The 22,264-nt window shown below is 47.0% G+C and overlaps 2 protein-coding genes across 2 annotated transcripts; both read right to left on the reverse strand.

The window, feature by feature from the left end:
• Positions 1-1,255: 1,255 nt before the first annotated feature.
• LOC100381701 (uncharacterized) lies at positions 1,256-3,922 on the reverse strand. Its single transcript, NM_001174511.1, has one exon. The coding sequence runs from the start codon at positions 3,778-3,780 to the stop codon at positions 1,624-1,626; it is 2,157 nt and encodes a 718-aa protein (NP_001167982.1). The 5' UTR covers positions 3,781-3,922; the 3' UTR covers positions 1,256-1,623.
• A 2,026-nt stretch (positions 3,923-5,948) lies between these two features.
• Positions 5,949-6,985, reverse strand: LOC111590275 (uncharacterized). Its single transcript, XM_023301197.2, has one exon. The coding sequence runs from the start codon at positions 6,983-6,985 to the stop codon at positions 6,224-6,226; it is 762 nt and encodes a 253-aa protein (XP_023156965.1). The 3' UTR covers positions 5,949-6,223.
• Positions 6,986-22,264: the final 15,279 nt, after the last annotated feature.

Consider the following 22,264-nt stretch of genomic DNA (forward strand, 5'->3'; position numbering starts at 1 on the left):
TCGCAGAGTAATGTAGTGTCACATTCTGACCAATTCTCTTGATCTGCCCCTCTGATTTCCACTGATACTCTTAGAGCTTGTTTAGTTTCGTTGTAAGGTATTGTAATGTCGCATCCTGATCGATTCTTTATCGTAGGGTAATGTAGTGTCGCATCATCACGACACCACCTAAAATTTGTTGTTGTTTTCCAGTACAAATAGAAAACACTTCAGCGCCTAGCTCTAGCAAGCTTGTCTATTAAGTCTTTCGAGCCATATACGCTGTTTATGGCTCACAACAAAATCGCATCTCGATTCGTCATGCTATATTCACAATTAGCTTACCATGGAAAAAGAACAGCATGGCTTGGGAACCCCTAATGTTCCATACCGACTCAGATATTTAGCAAAATAAGCCAATACAATCTGGCATACTCTTGTTTCTTTCACAGAAATAGAAAGGTTCGCCTGTCATATGGCATTCGTTCCAAAATCATCTAGGTTGGTACCCCCTCCTTAAAAAAACAATTCTCGTTCTTCCAAGTTCCAAGAGTCCATCAGTTTAAACTTTAACTAAATTGATATAAAAGTCACAAATATTTATGATACAAAATAAGTACTATTACATTAGTCATACAATATATTTTTATAATAAATTTATCGAGACAAAATATACTAACACTTACTATAAATTCGGTCCAAAACGGTTTCAACTTTGACTAAATTTATATAAAATATTACTAATGTTTATGCTACAAAATAAGTACTGTCAGATTAGATATACAATATTTTTTTAGATAATGAAAACAGTTCCGAAGTTAGGGCCAACTACACAACCATGACTCTCCCATCCACAAATAGACTCAAGCAATAGGAAAGCCAATATAACTCTTTATTTGGAGATAATGCTAATACTATCTCCTATAAATTTGGTTATTTTTTACTTAGTTTGGCTGACACAAATCCTATAATCGCATTTTTTTGTGGATATAGGAAATATATATATCAAAAGGTGCAGGGCTAGGAATGTATTAGGTGCCAAGAATTCAGAATGCGCCACAGCCAAAAGCTTTTCCTCTAGCACACACAAATCCTCTTTAATTCTGATAATGGCATGTAAATAAAATCTAACTCGACAGGTAGCAGCAATTTAAACTGAAGACACCTCATCTGACCACCAGATGCCTCAATCCAAATTCCAGCGCATTAGAATATGAGGCTGTGCCCATGTGGTCAGTCATGCAACAACAACAACATGATCCATGATCCACGCTTTAGAAATCTATACATCAATCTTGGAATATGAGGCCAAGAAAGTTAATATACCCAACCATTTCAGTCCATGTCAGTTTTCATCTGAATTACCTAGTAAAATAACAACATCATTGCCACAGATTTGCCAAATTATCCTCTGGCTAACCAAGAAGAGAGCAAGAACAGAGTTATGAGACCCTAGACCAACATGTTACATTTTAGAGAGGCGGTACTCCAACATCAGCAAAGCAATCAGAGGCGTGTAACAACAAATACAATAGTTTTCTTCACGATGTTTGAAATTGCAAGACAAAATGCACATTACCAGGGTTAAACATGCCTGCAAATTGGTGTAGGTGTCATGATGGTTGATGGATGGGGTCCGTATGATCAGCACCGCCATGCCGAGACAGACACGAGCTCGCCGCTCTGCCAGTAGAGTGCTAGACCCATTCCACACTTCTCCACATGGAATCCTCGGACCTGCACGCGCTTCAACAGGCAGTCAGCTTGTGCTTCTGCGAGGTTGCTGAGCGGTACCGGAGCAAACCCGGCCGATGTAAACACTGCCCGCCAAGCCATTGCGTTTTCAGCTTTCCGCCGGCCAAGTACTGCATCCTCTACTCTCGGTTGAATCAGAAACCTCTCAATCTTACTGGCAGCATCCGCGTTAGTGCCAGCAGCATCAAGTGAGTCGAGAAGGAACATACAAGACTGGAAGCAGTTCATGAAGTGCTGTGAAAATGGGAGGTCACCCCGGTCACTGCCATGGTCAATAGCCACAGCAATCTTAGGCGCAAGCTGTTTCACCAACTGAAGCAACATAGGGAGCGGTGGCGTGCGTGCAGAGCAACCAACAGGGATGCAAACAGCCACAACCTCATTGGGGCTAGGAGCAATGAATTCTGCCGGATCAAACGCATCAAGATTGATGTCAGTGAACTCAAATGGAATGCCAAGGTCCACAGCAAATTGCGTGAGGTTCTCCCGAGTAAGATGCAGCTCAAGGGGATGGTGGGAAGCACTTGAGACGAAGGCTGTGAGCTTCAACATTGGCAGGGGGGCGTTCCCAGTTCCACGGCGGTGTGCAAACTCCTGCAAGAAGGAAGCCCACTGGCCGCCAACACCAAGGTCGAAATCAATAATGTGGATACAAGATGAAGTTGTTGAGGCGATCTCGTCGAGGAGCGCCTGAGTGGCCGTGAAATTGGCGAACTGGAGCACAGGCGAGAGGTCGGAGAAGGACTTGTATGCACCGAGCTTGAGGGCGACGTCGAGAGGGGAGGATAGGTGAGTGGAGCCTTGGTGGCCGTCGGTGAGCGCGAGGAGGAGGGCCTCCTTGAGGTAGGAAGCGGAGCGGAGGAAAGGCTTCCCGATAGGGGGAAGCTGCTGATTGAGCCGCGCCAATATCTCGCGCCCGCCGATGGAGTTGCCGACCTCAGCCGCTTTTGCCGCCGCCGCAAGCTCATCCAGAAGCTGTTGATGTTGCTGCGCCGCCGGGGTTGTTTTCATCGAACCTCGCGGTGGTTGCAGCGATGGTTGGAGCTGGAAGGGCGCGGTGGTATGCAGTGGTGGGAATCGTAGACCCTGCGGCGGCGGCGGCGGCGGCTGGAGTTGGTTTTGGAGGAGGAACAGGTTTTCGGGCATAGAGTGGTGGCGCTTCGGCGGGGGCGGGAGATGTGGCTGGTGCTGATGGTCAGGGAAGGAGGGGAGCGGCATGAAGGAGGCTGCTGACAACGCTTGGTGTTGATTGAGGAGTAGACTTGCCGACGGGACTCCAAGGTGAGCGGGCTTTATGTCGGCACCGTCGTGGAAAGGCATGGTCGTGGCCGGCGGCGGCGGCTGAAAAACTGCCTCGGTTCGTAGGAGGCCGAAAGTGGAAGTGGCCTTACTGCTGCTGCCGCTGCTGCTGGTGAGCGACCTCGCGCTGGGGGACGATAGGTCGGAGGCCAGCGCCCCAACCGAGGTGCCGCCGCCGGTGGGGTGATGCTGCAGGGAGAACCCGATCGGGTCCGAGGCCGGGAACTCGAAGCCGGCGGCATTACCGAGGAGCGCCAGCGCCGGCGGTTCCATGTCGCCCGGCGCGGTCATGATCCAGTTGAGGAATGTCTGGTCCTGCCCGACCACCGCCGCGGCGTCGCCGAGCATGGCATCCCAGCCCTCCTCCGCGCCGAATCCGATGTCCAGGGTCCCCGGTATGGGCGGCAGCTCACCGCCGGACCACTCCTTCCTGCTTCCTCCGCCTCCGCCTCCTTCGCCGCCGCCGCGGTGCTCGCCTGGCGCCGCCCATTTGGTGGCTTCGGCGGCGGCGGCGGCGCTGTTCTCCGAAACCGCCGCCACGCCGGAAGAGGAGTCTCCCGCGGCGCCACCCAGGGACGAAGACAGCGTCGATGACGAGTACCGCGGGCTCGGGCTCCGTCTACAGTCCAGCACCGACGTCGGCTCCAACAGCAGGTCCCCTCCGCCGCCGCCCTTCCCGTTCGGCCAAAGCAGCGCCTCTATGGTCCCCGCCCCTTTCCCGTCGGCACTGAAGGGCGCCGCCCTCATGTACTTACTCGCGCATGCTAGGGCGTGCGACCCCTGCCGGCGAGATCTGGGGCGCGAGGCGGCTGCTTCTCGGTGGTGGTGGTGGCGATGCGACGATTGCTTGTGCGGGTGGGCGTAGAACAGCGAGGAGGAGCGGTGTGCCTACACCTGCCTGTTGCCGCTGTGTGATAGCTATAGCACGCTACCCTCATCCGTCGCCCTCCCTTTTCTACTGAGTGGTACTTATTGCTTAGTAATTGCTACACTTCGTTAGAACCACTCCAGTAGTTACCTAAAATATTCCCTAAATAAAAAATTTGGAGAGTTTTTATGAAATCCCCTCTCCAATAGCTCCTGAAATCAACTTGGTAAATTTACTAAGTTGCTATCACAATCAATTTAGTCTCTACATGTAGCAACTAGTTTCCCACTCCCGAAAAGGCCAGTCGCGCCATTTTTTTTGTTTCATCACCTTATTCTGGCGCGTTGGCCTCGCCGCCACAACCCACTCGCACCATTTTTTCTCTGTCCCGTCCAGTTTCCGTCGCCCCAGGATCTCGTCATTGTTGCCTGGCCTAGGGCTTCCCTTCCCTAACACATCCGTCTAGCCTCCGTCCGTCTGGATTCCTCCTGGACACCACCGCCTAGCTCCCGTCGGCAAGGATTACTGCTCCTTCGGTAAGCTGCCGTTCTCACGTCCCTGTGACCTGGTCCCACCCTCGCTGCCGGTGCATCGCCTTCCATTCCTCGACGCCTCCGCCTCCGCCTGCCCCCATCCGCTTAGCTCCCCTTGGCTGGGATTTGCTGCTCCACCGCTAGGCCATCGTCCCTGGCGACTGCCCTCCCCCAAAAAGCACTGAGATTTTGTAGATACTCTATTGTTCACTTTATTTTTTTTATGTCAGTCTGGTTCCCCTATATAACTCCGATTTGGTTGCCATAGTTTTTCTCCATTTGTTGGTGACTCGTGTATTTTGCAAATCATCCAAAAGGTGTGGGGATCATACTCTTAAAACAGAACGGTCATATATAGTGTTCATCGTGTTTCTGGAACCCATATACATGATAATGGAATTGATGTGGCATCCCCGGGATGATTTTAAACAAATCTGTTTTAATCCCAATGGTGGTTTCATTGAATCTCCATTCTGTTTATTCTAGTGAAAGTAGCACTTGTACCTCTACAATTCTATTCATGTGTACGTATGTATTCTTGTTCATGTAATTTGAGTCACCGAAGGACATCATGTGCCAATATATGATGATTTCCATTTGTGTCTACTACTACATTGTGTTGCTCCAACAAGATAACACTACAAATAGAATGTCGAAAGCAGCTGAACTTTACTGAAGAGTGAAGACATTGCTGCTATCTACTTCTGCTTGTCTTCATAGTAGAGACAGACCCATGGACTTAGTTTTTATGTATCTAGTAACATGTGTTTTACATATGTTTTACTCTTTACAGGTATGGAAGGGGATGGTTGTTACTTTACCAATCTTGTCAATGGAGCTTTTGAAAATTTAGAAGATGTTTCTGAAACACCAGTTGACTTGCAATCCACTGCCCCAATAAAGGATATCAACAAGTCATCGAAGCCAAACCTAAAGCAAAAGGGTAAAAACTTTACTGGCGATGAAGATAGACTTCTTGTTACCGCTTGGTTGAATGTTAGTACAGATCCTACTCAAGGGACAAATCAAACTAGAGGCACATTTTGGAGAAGGGTCTACTTATTCTATGAGGATAACCGAGGACATTTTGCAGAACGTAGTGAGGGATCATTGTTGCATCGTTGGAGTTCTATCCAAGATGCAGTGAGCAAATTTTGTGGATGTATCAACAATATTCAAACTAGAAATCAAAGTGGGATGACAATTCATGATAGGGTACGACATCATACAAAGTAGATGTAATTTGTCAATTATAAAATTGTTGTTGACTGAGTTTATTGTTCTCTTTCAGGTGGAGCAGGCCGAGAAGCTTTTTAAATCTCAAGATCCCCAGAACAAGTCCTTTCAGTTTAGACATTGGTGGATGTTATTGAGAAATCAACCAAAATGGAATGATAAGCTGCAACAATTAGTAGCAGTGAAAAATAGCAACAAAAAATAGAAGACATCAAAGAAATCAAGTCCAACAAATGTTGATGCTACATCTCATGATACAAATGTTGTTATCCCTGCACGATACAAATAGAAAACAACTTTAACAAATGAACTTAAGGATATAAATCTGGGTGGTGTTGCCACAAGTGCTCAACTAGATCTTCTCGAAGTTGATAATGTGTTTCTTGGTTCCTAATTTTCTTGTGATTCTTAAGAAATTCATCAAAATTTGTTGTCATCTCATGGGAGGGCTCCACATTTTCTCCTTCGTGCTCAAAACGTTCATCCGGATCGACTCTTCCCTCATCTCTAATAATCATGTTGTGCATAATTATACATGTTATCATTATGTTGCTTAGTGTCGCCTCGTCCCATAAACGAGCTGGACCCCGAACAATGGCAAACGAGATTGAAGGACCCCAAAGGCTCGTTCTACATCCTTCTGTGCCACTTCTTGTGCCTTGGCATAGTAGATCCTTTTATTGCCCCGTGGTTCTGGTATGGTCTTAACCAATGTTGCCCAAGAAGGGTATATGCCATCTGCAAGGTAGTATCCCATTGAATAGTCATGGTTATTTATTCTATAATTCACTTGTGGACTTTCTCCATTTGATAATTTTGCGAACAGGGGAGATCGATGAAGAACATTGATGTCATTGAGAGAGCCAGGTAATCCAAAAAAAGCATGCCAAATCCATAAATCTTGCGAAGCAACTGCTTCTAAAATTATAGTAGGCGTGTGATGATGGCCCGAAAATTGACCTTGTAAAGATGATGGACAATTCTTCCACCTCCAATGCATGCAATCAAGTGAACCCGGCATACCAGGAAATCCTCTTTCATCGCCAAGTGCAAGTAATCGATGTATATCGCTTTCATTGGGTGCTCTTAAATACTCCTCACCAAAAACGTCAATTACAACTTTAACGAACCTTCTTAGACTTTCCAGCGCAGTACTTTCTCCAATACGTACATATTCATCCGTAGCATCTGCTGCCACTCCATAAGTTAGCATACGAAATACTGCATTAACCTTCTGCAAACAACTTAAACCTTGTTGTTGAGTTGCGTTTCTTTTTTGCTCAAAGTAATCATCATGTTGTTCAACAACATTCATTATGCGAATAAACAGGGATCGATGCATCCTAAACCTGTTGCAATGAAATATAATAAGGCATCTATAAGACAAAGTACACACAAACTAACCATACAAATTAAATAAATTGTTACCTCCACCGAAACAAGTTTGGGCCATAAGTAGGAATGTCAGCCAGGTAATCTTGGTACAATCTCGCGTGTCCCGCTTCTCTATCTCGATAAATATATGCACGGCCTGGAATAGAGCCTCCTGGCTTTGTACGAACTTGTGAAACAGTATGAATGATTTGCACGGCAGAAAGTATGAAATCCTCCTCGTCATCAGATGATGATTCATCAAGTAATTGTGATGACAACAATCTATTTGAACCCATCACATGAATTTGCAATAGACATTTCGGATAAAATTGAACAGAACATAATGTGAATCCTTTCCATAATCTCATATGTGCCAAGTTTTTGCATCACGTGAGATTGTACCATGAAACGACACATGTGCTTCAGCCAAAATTTGCGAACGACGAAGCTTTTGCAATTTTGGATTTGGCAGATGGATAGTACGGATGTAGATTGGTATTGAACGGGGAGACGTACTGAATGAATTGATTCAGGCGACGGCACCGCTCAGAACTTGTTCGTCGGCATGACTCTGTCAGGTGTTTTGCGTCTAAAAATTGTGGCGGCGCATGCAACAGATGGTCCACCAAATATTCAAAACCGTTGGAGCTTCCTATTGAAAGGGAATTAGGCTTACACCTTTTCCCTAATTAATTTTGGTGGTTGAATTGCCCAACACAAATCTTTGGACTAACTAGTTTGCTCTAGTCTATAAGATATACAGGTGCCAAAGGTTCACACTTAGCCAATAAAAAGACCAAGAATTGGGTTCAACAAAGAGAGCAAAGGGATAACCGAAGTGTGCCCTGGTCTGGCGCACCGGACTGTCCGGTGTACCACCGGACAGTGTCCGGTGCACCAGGGGACTTCACGCTGGAACTCCTCACCTTCGGGAAAATCCAGAGGCGCTCCGCTATAATTCACCAGACTGTCCGGTGTACACCGGACAGTGTCCGGTGCCCCAGAGGAGAGCGACTCTGGAACTCGCCAGCTTCGGGAATTCGCTCCGCTATAATTCACCGGACATGTCCGGTGTACACCGGACTGTCCGGTGAGCCAGTGGAGCAACGACTACTTCGCGCCAACGGTCACCTGCAGAAGCATTAAATGCGCGCCAGAGCACGCAGAAGTCAGGCACGCGCGAAGTGGCGCACCGAACAATCTACAGTGCATGTCCGGTGTGCCACCGGACATCCAGGCGGGCCCAGCAGTCAGAGCTCCAACGGTCGGAACCCAACGGCCTGGTGACGTGGCTGGCGCACCGGACACTGTCCGGTGTGCATCGGACTGTCCGGTGCACCATGCGACAGACAGCCCCACCAAACGGCTAGTTTGGTGGTTGGGGCTATAAATACCCCAACCACCCCACATTCAAGTCATCCAAGTTTTCCCACTTCAACTACTTACAAGAGCTCTAGCATTCAATTCTAGACACACCCAAGTGATCAAATCCTCTCCAAATTCCACACAACGCCTTAGTGATTAGTGAGAGAGATTTGTTTGTGTTCTTTTGAGCTCTTGCGCTTGGATTGCTTTCTTCTTTGATTCTTTCTTGCGATCAACTCAATTGTAACCAAGGCAAGAGGCACCAATTGTGTGGTGGCCCTTGCGGGGAAGTTTTGTTCCCGTTTGATTGAGAAGAAGAAGCTCACTCGGTCGAGGGACCGTTTGAGAGAGGGAAAGGGTTGAAAGAGACCCGGTCTTTGTGACCACCTCAACGGGGAGTAGGTTTGCAAGAACCGAACCTCGGTAAAACAAATCCACGTGTCACACTCCTTATTTGCTTGCGATTTGTTTTACACCCTCTCTCGCGGACTTAATTATATTTCTAACACTAACCCGGCTTGTAGTTGTGTTTGACTTTGTAAATTTCAGTTTCGCCCTATTCACCCCCCTCTAGGCGACTTTCAATTGGTATCAGAGCCCGGTGCTTCATTAGAGCCTAACCGCTCGAAATGATGTCGGGAGAACACGCCAAGAAGGAGATGGAGACCGGCGACAAGCCCGCTACAAGCCACGGGAAGGCTTCATCGGAAGAGTCCCGCAACAAAAAGAAAGGGAAGGAGAAGAAAGCCTCCTCCCACAAGTCGCATCGGAGTGGGGACAAGAAAAAGAAGATGAGGAAGGTGGTCTACTACGAGACCGACACCTCATCGCCATCTACCTCCGGCTCCGAAGCGCCCTCCATAACTTCTAAGCGCCATGAGCGCAAGAAGTTTAGTAAGATCCCCTTACACTACCCTCGCACTTCTAGACATACTCCATTACTTTCCGTTCCATTAGGCAAACCGCCAACCTTTGACGGTGAAGATTATTGTCGGCGTTTCGAGACAGGGGGGTCCCTAAGCCGACGAGTGAGTGTGCTGCGTGCCCCAGCCCAGATGGGTCGAGCGCGTGGGCGAGCGCGAAGGGGGGAGAGGCGAGGTGGCCGGAGTCGAGCGTGAGAGAGGTGGAAGTCCCGCGGCCATCGTGTTCGTCCCGCGCCCAGGTCAGGTGTGCTTGCAGTAGGGGGGTTACAAGCGTCCACGCGGGTGAGGGAAGCGAGCGGCCCCAAGAGAGCGCCTGTCCCGTCCTCGGTCCCGCGCGGCCAACCTTCTCTAAGAAGGCCCTGGTCCTCCCTTTTATAGTCGTAAGGAGAGGATCCAGGTGTACAATGGGGGGTGTAGCAGAGTGCTACGTGTCTAGCGGAGGGAGAGCTAGCGCCCTAGGTACATGCCAATGTGGCAGCCGGAGAGATCTGGGCACCCTGCTGGCGTGATGTCGTGGCTGTCGGAGGTGCGGCGGAGCCTGGCGGAGGGACAGCTGTTGGAGCGGTCGAGTCCCTGCTGACGTCGTCCTGCTTCCATAAGAGAGCTAGGGGCCGCCGTCGTCATAGAGCTTGTGGAGCGCCATCATTGCTGAAAGCATCTAGGCCCCTGGTTGGTTTTAGTGATTAATGACAACGTAATATTATATGTGACTAACGTGTGTTTTGCAGAGACAAATGGTAAGTTAGGTCGCATGACAGGTAGAAGTACTCCAACGGTGAAAACAATCCCGGAAATAAGAACTCGAAGCGACGGCTAAAAAGACGGAACAAAAGGTGAAGGTCTACGGAGTCCGAGTGTCAAGGAGATGTGGACACTCGCGATTTAGTTAGGTCTTTTATTCTCTTTTAGCCGTACTATAAAGAGGGGTTGTCGATGAGTAGTTTGACCAAGAGAGTTCTAGTGTAGTGTTGGTGCACAATCACACTCATATACAGTGCTAGGTGTCACTCTAGAACTCACACACAAGTTAGAACGAAAACCGATTTGAAAATCAGCTAAAAAACAAGACTTAGGGTTTCTGGCTTTGGGGCACCGGACTGTCCGGTGTGCACCGGACTGTCCGGTGCACCCTCTGCCAGGTGGGACCAGGCTGGTCCTCAGCAGAGCCTTCGCAGTCGCAGAAACCCGAGAGCGCTGCCTTCGGAAATGAATTTTAGTGGCACACCGGACATCGCACCGGACTGTCCGGTGTGCACCGGACAGTGGACTGTTCACTGTCCGGTGCGCCATTAGTCCAACGGCTAGCTGTCAGAACTAGCCGTTGGAAGTGACCGTTGGCGCACCGGTGGCGCACCGTTGGCGCACCGGTGGCGCACCGTTGGCGCACCGGTGGCGCACCGTTGGCGCACCGGTGGCGCACCGGACTGTCCGGTGCGCCATCGCGCAGCAAGTTTCCTGTAACGGCTAGTTGGTGGGTGAGGGCTATTTATACCCCTTCCACCCACCATATTCAATGTCTTGCACTCCACATTTATTCCAGCACCTTGGTAGAGTATTGCAAGCACCAAAAGCCTAGTGAGGAGATTAGAGAATCATAATCCGCGCTTGTTCCTCATTAGCGCTAGTGAGAGCCACCTAGAGCACACACCACTTGCATTAGGCTTCTCTTGGTCAAGCGAAAGTCTATGGCTTGTTACTCTTGGTGATCGGCATCACCTAGACGGCTTGGTGGCGTTGGGAGCTCGGTGATCACCGTGAAGATCTTGTTGGTGACCCGACTCAAGTTTGTAAGCGGTCTCGAGGGATCCACCGCGCCGGAGTGGCAAAGGATCATCTCGTAGTGAGCACTTGGTTCTTGCGAGGACCAAGGGGGAGCGATACCCTTGCGCGGGTGCTCCAACGAGGACTAGTGGAGAGTGCCGACTCTTCGATACCTCGGGAAAAATTGGAGGAGTCTTCTAAACTTTGCTTTACATTCCGCACTTAATTCAAGCTATTTACTTTGTGTATTTGTTTAGCAAGTATTTGAAGCATTGTCTTAGCCTTGTTACATTTCTAGTATTATTTTCTTAGTGCTAGTTGTTGGGGTGAAGTTGGGCTCTTGTTTAGCTCTTGCTTAGGTTTTAATTAGTGTTGATTTTTAGAAAAGCCCAATTCACCCCCCCTCTTGGGCATCGTGATCCTTTCAATTGGTATCAAAGCCTTGTTGCTCATAGATTAGCTTAACCGCTAGAGTTACGATGTCCGGCGGGGATGGACCTCCTCCCGTTTTTGATGGTGACGATTTTCCTTATTGGAAAATTCGTATGGAAGCATACTTAGAGGCTATAGACATTGGTGTCTATAAAGCCGCCACACAAGGGTTTCCCCAACCTAGAGATCCCACAAATCTTGTAGGTGATGAGTTCAATTATGAGAAATGGAATGCGAAGGCCAAAAACACCCTTTTTAGAGGCCTTTGCAAAGATGTGTTCAATAGAGTTCGGAATCATAAAAATGCTCATGATTTGTGGATGGACATTTGTGCTCTACACGAAGGAACTAGAAGTGAACGTGAGGAAAGATATCACATAGCTATGCGAAAGTTAAATTCTTTTGAAATGCTTGCTAATGAAAATGCAAACGCTATGTACTCACGACTTAATATTCTTGTAGAGGAAGTCAATGGATTGGGGCTTACTCAAATCTCACAACCTGATGTTGTGAGGAAGATTCTCAGTGTCCTCCCAATAGACAAATATGGACACATTGTCACTGTGCTACATCAAATGGATCTTTCGGTTACCACACCTACACAAATTTTGGGAAAGATCAATGCCCATGAAATGTACATGCACATCAACGACAAAGAAGAATCATCTTCCAAAAGAAAGGATTTGGCTCTCAAAGCAAATCATGAAAGAAAGGGAAAAACGAAAATGCAAGTTGAGGAAGAATCCTCAAGTGATGATGACCTTGATGCAAACATTGCCTTGATGGTAAGGAAGACCACCAAGATGTTGAAGAAGCTAAATAGAGAAGGCATAAAATTTGATTCAAGAAAGAAGAAGTTCTTTTCCAACAAAAGAAAGCCCATTTCTGAGATGGACTGCTACAACTGTGGTGAGCTTGGTCATCTTGCTCATCAATGCAACAAGCCCAAGAAGAACAAGTTTAAGGGCAAGAAGGAAGATGACAGCAATGATGAAAAGAAGGAAAAGAAATTTTTCAAGAGGAAGGATGGGAAGCAAAAGAGGTTCCACAAGAAGAAGAATGGAAAGGCCTATATTGTTGGCGATTGGCTCACCGACATCGAATCATCAAGTGGATCTTCTTCAAGTGAAGAAGAGGATAATGAAAAAGTTGCGGCCATCGCCGGGGACTTCTCTTCACCACCACCATCGCCATCATCCACTTCTCACCTATGCCTCATGGCTAGGGGTGAACGAAAGGTACAAAATGATATTAATATTGATGATGATAGTGATAGTGATAGTGATGAAGAATTTGCTTCACCTTCATATGATGAGTTAGCTGACTTACTTAAAGAATATACTCAAATCATTAGAAAGTCAAAAGCTAAATGTGATAGGTTGAAAAATGAAAATGAATCTTTAAATGCCAAGTATGACATAGTTATAAAGGCTAGTGATGAAATAAAAGAAGAAAATAAAACTATGTCATCAACCATAAATGAGCTCACAAACTCCCTAAAAGATGCTAAGGAGAAGTATGACAAACTAAATGAAGCTAATAGGGAGTTGCAAAATAGACTAGTTAAGATCAAGGAAGACTATACTCAAATTAAATTTGATCATGACAATCTTCTTGTTGAAAATGAACTTTTATCTTGCAAAACACATGAGGCTATTAACCCCGTTGTTAAGCTTGATGTAGCAACCTCATGTGATGATTTGATTCAAGAAGAGCAAACTAGTCTACATGCTGAATTGACTGAAAAAGTTGAAGTCCTGACTTTAGACAACCAAAAATTGAAGAATTATTTGACTGATGCAACTACTAGAGGAAAAGTTGCTATTGAGAACAATGATTTCAACAATGAGTTGGCAGTGGATAATCAAAGGCTTAAGAATGAGGTCAAGAAACTAAAAAGTGAAAATGAACATCTTGCAACAAGTGTGCAAAAGTTCAACAAGGGTCAATACCTCCAAAATGAGCTGCTTATGAACACTGTTATGAAAAATAACAAGAGTGGTATTGGATACAATGCTTTTGTGCAAAAGAAAGCTATCACTCAATACAAGCCAAAGCAGACTCACAAGCCTATCAAATGCTTTGAGTGTGGAAATGAAGGTCATTTTGCCCACAACTGCAAAGCTAAACCACCAACTCCCTTGCCTAAGCACTCAAGACCATTTGCTTTCAATGCTCACTATGTTCTAAGAAAGGTTGCAAATGGAAAGATTAAGGTTACATTCCTAGGTCCACCAAATAAGAGTAGACCTAGACAAATCTGGGTGGCAAAGTCCTTAATTGAGAGAGTCACTGGTCCTATGCAATATAGGGCTCTCAAAACTCAAGTTTGAATTGTCTGTGAATGTAGGTGAACTACAAGACCGGTGGGAGCCATTGGGTTATTGACAGTGGATGCACACAACATATGACAGGCAACCCACGGATGTTCACCTCATTAGATGAGAATATTGATGGTCAAGATAAAATCACATTTGGAGACAACTCAAAAGGAAAAGTACAAGGACTTGGCAAGGTGGCAATCTCAAATGACTTATCAATATCAAATGTTCTCTTAGTTGCACCTTTGAGCTTCAATTTATTATCAGTGGGACAACTCTGTGATCTTGGACTTTAATGCTTATTCACTCCATCAGAGGTTATTGTAACAAAAATGGATGATGAATCAATGGTATTCAAGGGATTTAGATACAACAACCTCTACTTAGTGGATTTCACTTCAGAAGATGCAGACTTAAGAACTTGCCTCTTCACCAAAGCTTCTCTTGGATGGCTTTGGCATAGGAGGCTTGCACATGTTGGGATGAGCACACTCAAGAAGGTATTAAAGAAAGATATGGTTAGAGGATTAAAGGATGTGGTATTTGAAAAGGACAAGCCATGCAGTGCATGTCAAGCTGGAAAGCAGGTTGCTAATACACATCCCACTAAAGCTTTCATGTCAACATCAAGGCCACTGGAACTACTACATATGGATTTATTTGGACCTACAAATTATGTAAGTGCCGGTGGCAACCTCTACTGTCTAGTGATTGTTGATGACTTCTCAAGATACACTTGGGTGTTCTTTCTCCATGACAAATCTGAAGTTGCATCTATATTCAAGAAGTTTGCCAAGAAAGCACAAAATGAATTTGATTGCAAGATTAAGAAGATCAGAAGTGACAATGGCAAAGAATTTGACAACACCAACATTCATGAGTACTGTGATGAAATTGGGATCAAACATGAAGTATCTGCCACATACACACCTCAACAAAATGGAGTTGTTGAAAGGAAAAATAGGACCTTGATCACTCTTGCAAGAACAATGATTGATGAGTATAACACACCGGAGAGGTTTTGGGCTGAAGCTGTCAACACTGCTTGCTATGCATCAAACAGGCTATTTCCTCACCGGCTACTTGCGAAGACTCCTTATGAACTGTTAAATGGGAAAAAGCCAGACGTCTCTTTCTTCCGGGTGTTTGGGTGCAAATGCTACATCTACAAAAAACGCCATCATCTAGGGAAGTTTCAAAGACGTTGTGATATTGGTTTTTTTTTGGGTTATTCATTAAAGTCCAAAGCATATCGAGTATTCAACCATGCCACTGGCATGGTAGAAGAAACATATGATGTGGAATTTGATGAGACTAATGGCTCCCAAGGAGCACTTGAAAATCTTGATGATGTAGGTGATGAGCCACTTAGGGAAGCAATGAAGAACATGCCTATTGGAGCTATCAAACCAAAAGAAGATGAAGAAGAGGTACAAATCATTGACAGGCCTTTTTCATCAAATGTACCACAAGATGATGAAAAAGATGAGAGGCATGCAAATGAAGATACATTTGTCTCTCATGAACAAGCAAGGGTACAAGCCGAAGATGTTGATGCTCCAGGATCTTCTTCCCAAGTGGTTGACAGGAGAAACTCATCACTACTTCAAGCTCATCCTCAAAACCAAATCATCGGGAGTCCTTCACAAGGGGTTATTACTCGATCACATAAACATGCTAATTTTATTGAACATCACTCTTTTGTTTCTTGTGTTGAGCCTACTTGTATAGATGAGGCGCTACAGGATCCGGACTGGGTGAATGCCATGCATGAAGAACTTAACAACTTCACCCGTAACGAAGTTTGGACCCTGGAGAAGCCCCCACAAGATGCAAGAATCATTGGAACAAAGTGGGTGTTCAGAAACAAACAAGATGATCAAGGTGTGATCGTAAGAAACAAGGCAAGACTTGTCGCAAAGGGATTCTCTCAAGTTGAAGGCTTAGATTTTGGAGAGACCTTTGCACCGGTTGCTCGACTGGAAGCCATCCGTATCCTACTTGCATATGCATCATGCTATGATATAAAACTCTATCAAATGGATGTAAAAAGTGCATTTTTAAATGGCTTCATAAATGAACTTGTATATGTTGAGCAACCGCCTGGATTTGAAGACCCTAGATATCCTAACCATGCTTACAGGTTGTCCAAGGCGCTATATGGGCTAAAGCAAGCTCCAAGGGCTTGGTATGAGCGTCTTCGCGACTTCCTCATCGAAAAGGGCTTCAAAATCGGGACCGTCGACACAACTCTCTTCACAAAGAAACATAACGGTGATATTTTCATTTGTCAAGTATATGTTGATGATATAATCTTTGGCTCGACAAATGACTATCATTGCAAGGAATTTGGTGAGTTGATGTCGAAGGAGTTCGAGATGTCAATGATTGGTGAGCTAACATACTTCCTCGGCTTCCAAGTCAAGCAAATGAAAGATGGTAACTTTCTCTCTCAAGAGAAGTATACCAAAGACTTGTTGAAAAGATTCAACATGGAGAAGTGCAAACCAATCAAGACCCCCATGCCTACAAATGGACATCTCGACTTAGATGAGGGAGGTAACCCGGTTAATCAAACTCTCTACCGTTCTATGATTGGTAGTTTATTATACCTTACCGCATCTAGGCCCGACATTATGTTTAGTGTCTGCATGTGTGCTAGATTTCAATCTAATCCTAAGAAAGCTCATCTTCGCGCTGTTAAGAGAATTCTTAGGTATCTCAAGCACACCACAAGCGTTGGTCTGTGGTATCCCAAAGGAGCTACTTTTGATTTAATTGGCTATTCCGATTCGGATTATGCCGGTTGCAAAATTGATAGAAAAAGTACTTCTGGGGGATGCCATTTGCTTGGTAGATCACTAGTGTCATGGACATCCAAAAAGCAAAATAGTGTTGCCTTGTCAACTGCCGAAGCGGAATACATTGCCGCATGTGCTTGTTGCACACAGATTTTATATATGAAACAAACTCTTCTAGACTATGGCGTAGTTCTAGAAAAGGTACCTCTGCTGTGTGATAATGAGAGTGCTGTTAAAATTGCTAATAATCCTGTACAACACTCTCGCACCAAGCACATTGATATCCGTCATCACTTCCTTAGAGATCATGTTGCTAAAGGAGATATTATTTTAGAAGGAGTGAGGTCGGAAGATCAATTAGCGGATATTTTCACTAAGCCACTTGATAAGACCCGCTTTTGCATGTTGAGGAATGAACTAAATATCCTTGATCTCAGAAATTTTATGTGAAATGTCAAATGGTGTTGTCACTTGCATTGCATATTTAAATTCCTTGTATTGCATCTAGGGCTTGTCTAACCTAGTTGAGATAACCGCCAATAAAGCGAGTGAAAAAGCTTAACTCGGGTCAAACTTGACAAGTCTTAGTTTTAAGCTTTTAGCACTTAAATTCTTACTTTCATGCAATTATTGGTTCTTGAAATATGCATGAGGTACTGCACTTAGGGGGAGTATTCAAAACTCAAATCACTCTTGAAAACCCCTAGTGCAAGCCCAAATGCAAATTTCACCATTTGCCTATTTTCTCTAAAAATTATCTAGCCTATGGCAAAATATTTTGAAAAGTATATGAGGATGCCAATACCTGTCCCAACAAGTGTTATTTTGTGTGATTATATGTTGGGATTTGGTTTGGTTAGGAGTTAGATAGAAAAATTCAAAATTTTCCAAACTCCTCTCTGTCTGGGCTCACCGGACAGTCCGGTGTGCACCGGACACTGCACTGTGCAATGTCCGGTGCACCGGCAGCCGCGCGCGAAGTTCCTCTTTTCCTGTGCGCTGTCCGGTGGTTCACCGGACATCCACTGTGCGCTGTCCGGTGTGCACCGGACAGCCACTGTAGACTGTCCGGTGTGCCCATCTCGCGTTTTAAAAAAATCACCCCCAGCCCGACCGAGCCAGGGGCTCTGTCTCATTTCTTCTCCCAGCCGCAAGCTCTCTGTCTCCAGGCGCCTCGTCTCTGCTCCTTGCGGTAGTCCGGCGACCTCTCCGGCGGCCACCATCTCCGGCCATCATCGCCGGCGACCTCGCCTCTCTCCATCTCCCCCTCGGTGAGCAGCTTCTCCTCTCCCCTTCTATCAGTTCTTCTCTGTTCTTGGTGGGCAGTAAAGCTCTTCCCTCTCTCCTTTTGTGGTTAACTCAAATTTCTGTGAAATCCTGTGAATCCAATTGGTGGTTTGTGCTCTAATGTCTCTGTTGTGTATCCCTGCAAACTCTTAGCTCCTTCGGGAGGGCATTCCCACCTCAAATGGCCATATACCTAAAACCCTAAATCCCCGCCCACCAAGTGCTCGGTGAAATGCCCAAACCAGCCAAACTTGCTCCAATTGAACCCAAATTTTTCAGGCACCTTCACCACACTTCCAGTAACCTACTTGCCAAATTTCACGCCAATCCGAGATCCCAAGCTTAAATTTAACCAAAATTCCCGTTTTGAGCGATTGTTTCCGAGCCAAGTGCCCAAAACCCTTTTTCTTCGCCACAATTCAAACCAAGCACACTTCACTCATATTGACCTATATAAACCTATTCGTGAAGTATCGGCTCAATCCCATATCGTTTTGTGCCTCAATTTGAATTCCAATCATCCTATGTCTCTATTTGTCTGTCAAACGTCGTTTTCACGGCTTTTGACTTCTCGATCGTCCCGTCTCGTGCCATATCTCTTTGTGTATGTATTTATTCACATTTCATATGCTTATGACTATGTGACTAATACGTGCTCACCTCTTCTGTCATTTCAGTGACCTTCGTGTGCCGTCTCCCGTCCTGCCTGGATCGTCACCTCTTGTGTGAGCTTTCCAGGTAGACATCTCACTCTTTGCTAAATCTATCAGTCACTATTTGCTCTGTGCTTAGTCTCTCTATCTCATTTGCAGACTTTAGTTCAGGATGCCGCGCACGAAGAATGCGTCGGCATCAGGGGGTGGTGATGACGAGGACCCTCGTCGCCCCTTCAGGCAGGTGAAGGGGAAGACAGTATATTTGGAGCAGCAGGAAGGCCGCAAGAAGCGGCGTTCGGACAGAGAGGCTCGTGCAGCAGCAGCAGCTGCCGCAGCCGCTGCACAGGCAGCACTTGGAGATCAGCCGGATATTCCATCAGATCAGATTGCTTTCCGTGCTCGTCGTCTCGCCTCCCGGTCTCGCTCCTCCACTCACACCTCCGCTTCCACTCCGCCACCCACTCTGCCTGCCCCAGTCACCCCTATTGCTCCATCCACCTCCACCGCCATACCCACTACCAGCACCACGCCAGCTTCCACTGCTACCCCTGCTCCCGCTCCCGCTTCTGCTCCACCTGTACCTCCTCCTCGCTTCCGGGAGCGTGACGAGACTGAGGTCCGTCCTCTGGCTTCGGATCCTCGTCTTTTTGATCTTCAGCGTGCTACTGCAGCCCGGGTACGTCGGTTCAGGTACGTACCCGTGGAGTCTTGGCTGCCAGCTCAGAGAGACCCAGCAGCAGGAGTTCTTTTCAGCACTCGGATTCAGGAGTCATTCTTCAGGGCTCAGATGTCTGCTCAGATTGCGCTACGAGTTCACCGCCTATTGGATCTTCCAGCCTTCTTGCTAGCAGCCGGTGCTGAGTCTGAAGCGCATCTCACCTATTTGCCAGGCCTTCTGTCCTTTTTGACTATCTGCGGCAGATATGTTGAGGAGTGGGTCCGCGTCTTCTATGCCTCTGTTTGGATTGACCCGGATCATCATTGGATGAGGTTCCGCTTTGAGCGCGAGGATGTCATGATCACTGCCAGTCAGATCAGACAGCTTTTTGGATTCCCTGAGTCGTCTACTCGCCTCCACAGTCTCTGCTACGGCACTTCAGATCCTCCACGTCGCCCTCACGGCGGTGTGGCTCCAGGGACAGCTCACGTCGCGGCTCTGTTCCGCCCGCCTTTCACAGATGGGTCGCGACGTTCTCCAGCAGACTTCACTACTGCAGCGAAGTACTTATATGAGCTCGTCAGACGGACACTCCTGCCTAGGATGGGATACAGGGAGGCTACCACTCATATTCAGCTTTGGCTCCTTGGTGCCCTGGTATCCCACTCTGAGTTTGATGTTGTTGACTTTCTGATCTGTGAGATTGAGGACACCGTTCTGGATGGGATTCGTGCTCGACGGCAGCTACCGTATGCTCACTACTTGTGCCACATCTTTGCGCAGCTGATCCAGCCACCTCGTTTTCAGAGTACCCTTGAGGCCTCTCGCCTTGTGTTTGGATCTTACCGTCCTGCTCCTGAGATTCCAGTGCCAGCTTATGCTCCTGTGTTTGACACTCAGGCCGAGGATGCTGCACTTCGACAGTTTGACACCCAGGGTGCAGCTGCTGCTGCTGCTGATGATGATGATGATGATGACTTTGGGGTTCCTCTTCCGCCTCCGCCTCCTATGCCTCCACGCTCACATGATCATGAGGCTGGGAGTTCCCGTGCTGCCCCTGCTCCTCCTCCAGCTTTGGACCCTGCCCTTGCTTCGATTCTTCAGACTCTCACCCAGCAGCAGCAGACTCTCACTCAGCAGCAGCAGACTCTCACCCAGCAGCAGGCTCTTCTGGCAGCCGAGCAGACCCGTTTATCCGACAGGATGCTCTCGATGTTTCAGAGCATGCAGGACAGGCAGGATGCATTTCAGCAGCAGCTTATTCAGGATAGGGCAGAGAGTAGGGCATTCATGGCTCTCATGCTTCAGCATTCTGGTATCTCAGCACCTCCAGTTCAGTCTGCTCCGCCTTCTTCGCTTCACGCTCCAGTAGTGCCTTCGATCTTGTCTGCACCCCCTGCTGTTACCTCTCCGCTCCGGCCGGTCACCTTGGCGTTCACTTCTCCAGTTCTCAGCTCTGTCTGCCCGCAGCCGCCAGTGCCACCAGCATCTGCTGTTACCACTACCGCTGTGGCAGTATCTGTGACTGCTTCTGCTCCGGTAGCTCCTGCAGCGCTGCCTGCGTCCGAGTCAGTACCAGCTCCAGCTTCTACCGCAGATCCTGGATCCGAGACTGACTCTGACCCTCCGTCGGCGTTTGCTCTGCTACCTCGACCTCGACCGGATGCGCCCCCGCCGCCTCCTCCTGCTTCAGATGTTTAGGTTCAGGTCCCTTTTGGTGTTTGACGCCAAAGGGGGAGAGATATGAGTTGTGAGAGCTAGGGGGAGTTAGAGAGTTAGTAGAGAGTCAGTGTCCTTTTGATGTAATATTTGTGCCTGCTACTCTCTGTTCTAGCTTGATGTTTTTTGGCTCACAAACTCGTCATATACTCTCGTTGCTTATGATTGACTGTGTGTATTACGTTTTCACCTTATATCATATCACCAGTCTTCTAGTTCTTGTTTCATTAATTTACTTTCTCTTTTATATGAACAAGAATCTTATGATGTGTATGCGCTCACTCTTATTATTATGGTACACATTCTTTCTGTCAAAAATTACTGAGTATAACTAACCATTCTTTCAATTGACAGAATCTTCAAAACAAACTACTCTCACAAAACTTGTAGGGTTGTCATCAATCACCAAAAAGGGGGAGATTGAAAGCATCTAGGCCCCTGGTTGGTTTTAGTGATTAATGACAACGTAATATTATATGTGACTAACGTGTGTTTTGCAGAGACAAATGGTAAGTTAGGTCGCATGACAGGTAGAAGTACTCCAACGGTGAAAACAATCCCGGAAATAAGAACTCGAAGCGACGGCTAAAAAGACGGAACAAAAGGTGAAGGTCTACGGAGTCCGAGTGTCAAGGAGATGTGGACACTCGCGATTTAGTTAGGTCTTTTATTCTCTTTTAGCCGTACTATAAAGAGGGGTTGTCGATGAGTAGTTTGACCAAGAGAGTTCTAGTGTAGTGTTGGTGCACAATCACACTCATATACAGTGCTAGGTGTCACTCTAGAACTCACACACAAGTTAGAACGAAAACCGATTTGAAAATCAGCTGAAAAACAAGACTTAGGGTTTCTGGCTTTGGGGCACCGGACTGTCCGGTGTGCACCGGACTGTCCGGTGCACCCTCTGCCAGGTGGGACCAGGCTGGTCCTCAGCAGAGCCTTCGCAGTCGCAGAAACCCGAGAGCGCTGCCTTCGGAAATGAATTTTAGTGGCACACCGGACATCGCACCGGACTGTCCGGTGTGCACCGGACAGTGGACTGTTCACTGTCCGGTGCGCCATTAGTCCAACGGCTAGCTGTCAGAACTAGCCGTTGGAAGTGACCGTTGGCGCACCGGTGGCGCACCGTTGGCGCACCGGTGGCGCACCGGACTGTCCGGTGCGCCATCGCGCAGCAAGTTTCCTGTAACGGCTAGTTGGTGGGTGAGGGCTATTTATACCCCTTCCACCCACCATATTCAATGTCTTGCACTCCACATTTATTCCAGCACCTTGGTAGAGTATTGCAAGCACCAAA

The sequence above is a fragment of the Zea mays genome, chromosome 10 (assembly GCF_902167145.1).
Source record: "Zea mays cultivar B73 chromosome 10, Zm-B73-REFERENCE-NAM-5.0, whole genome shotgun sequence".
Classification (NCBI taxonomy): domain Eukaryota; kingdom Viridiplantae; phylum Streptophyta; class Magnoliopsida; order Poales; family Poaceae; genus Zea; species Zea mays.

Bases quoted from the DNA above. Each gene is read 5' to 3' on its own strand.
- LOC100381701 (NM_001174511.1), bottom strand. From the start codon at position 3,780: ATGAGGGCGGCGCCCTTCAGTGCCGACGGGAAAGGGGCGGGGACCATA.
- LOC111590275 (XM_023301197.2), bottom strand. From the start codon at position 6,985: ATGAATGTTGTTGAACAACATGATGATTACTTTGAGCAAAAAAGAAAC.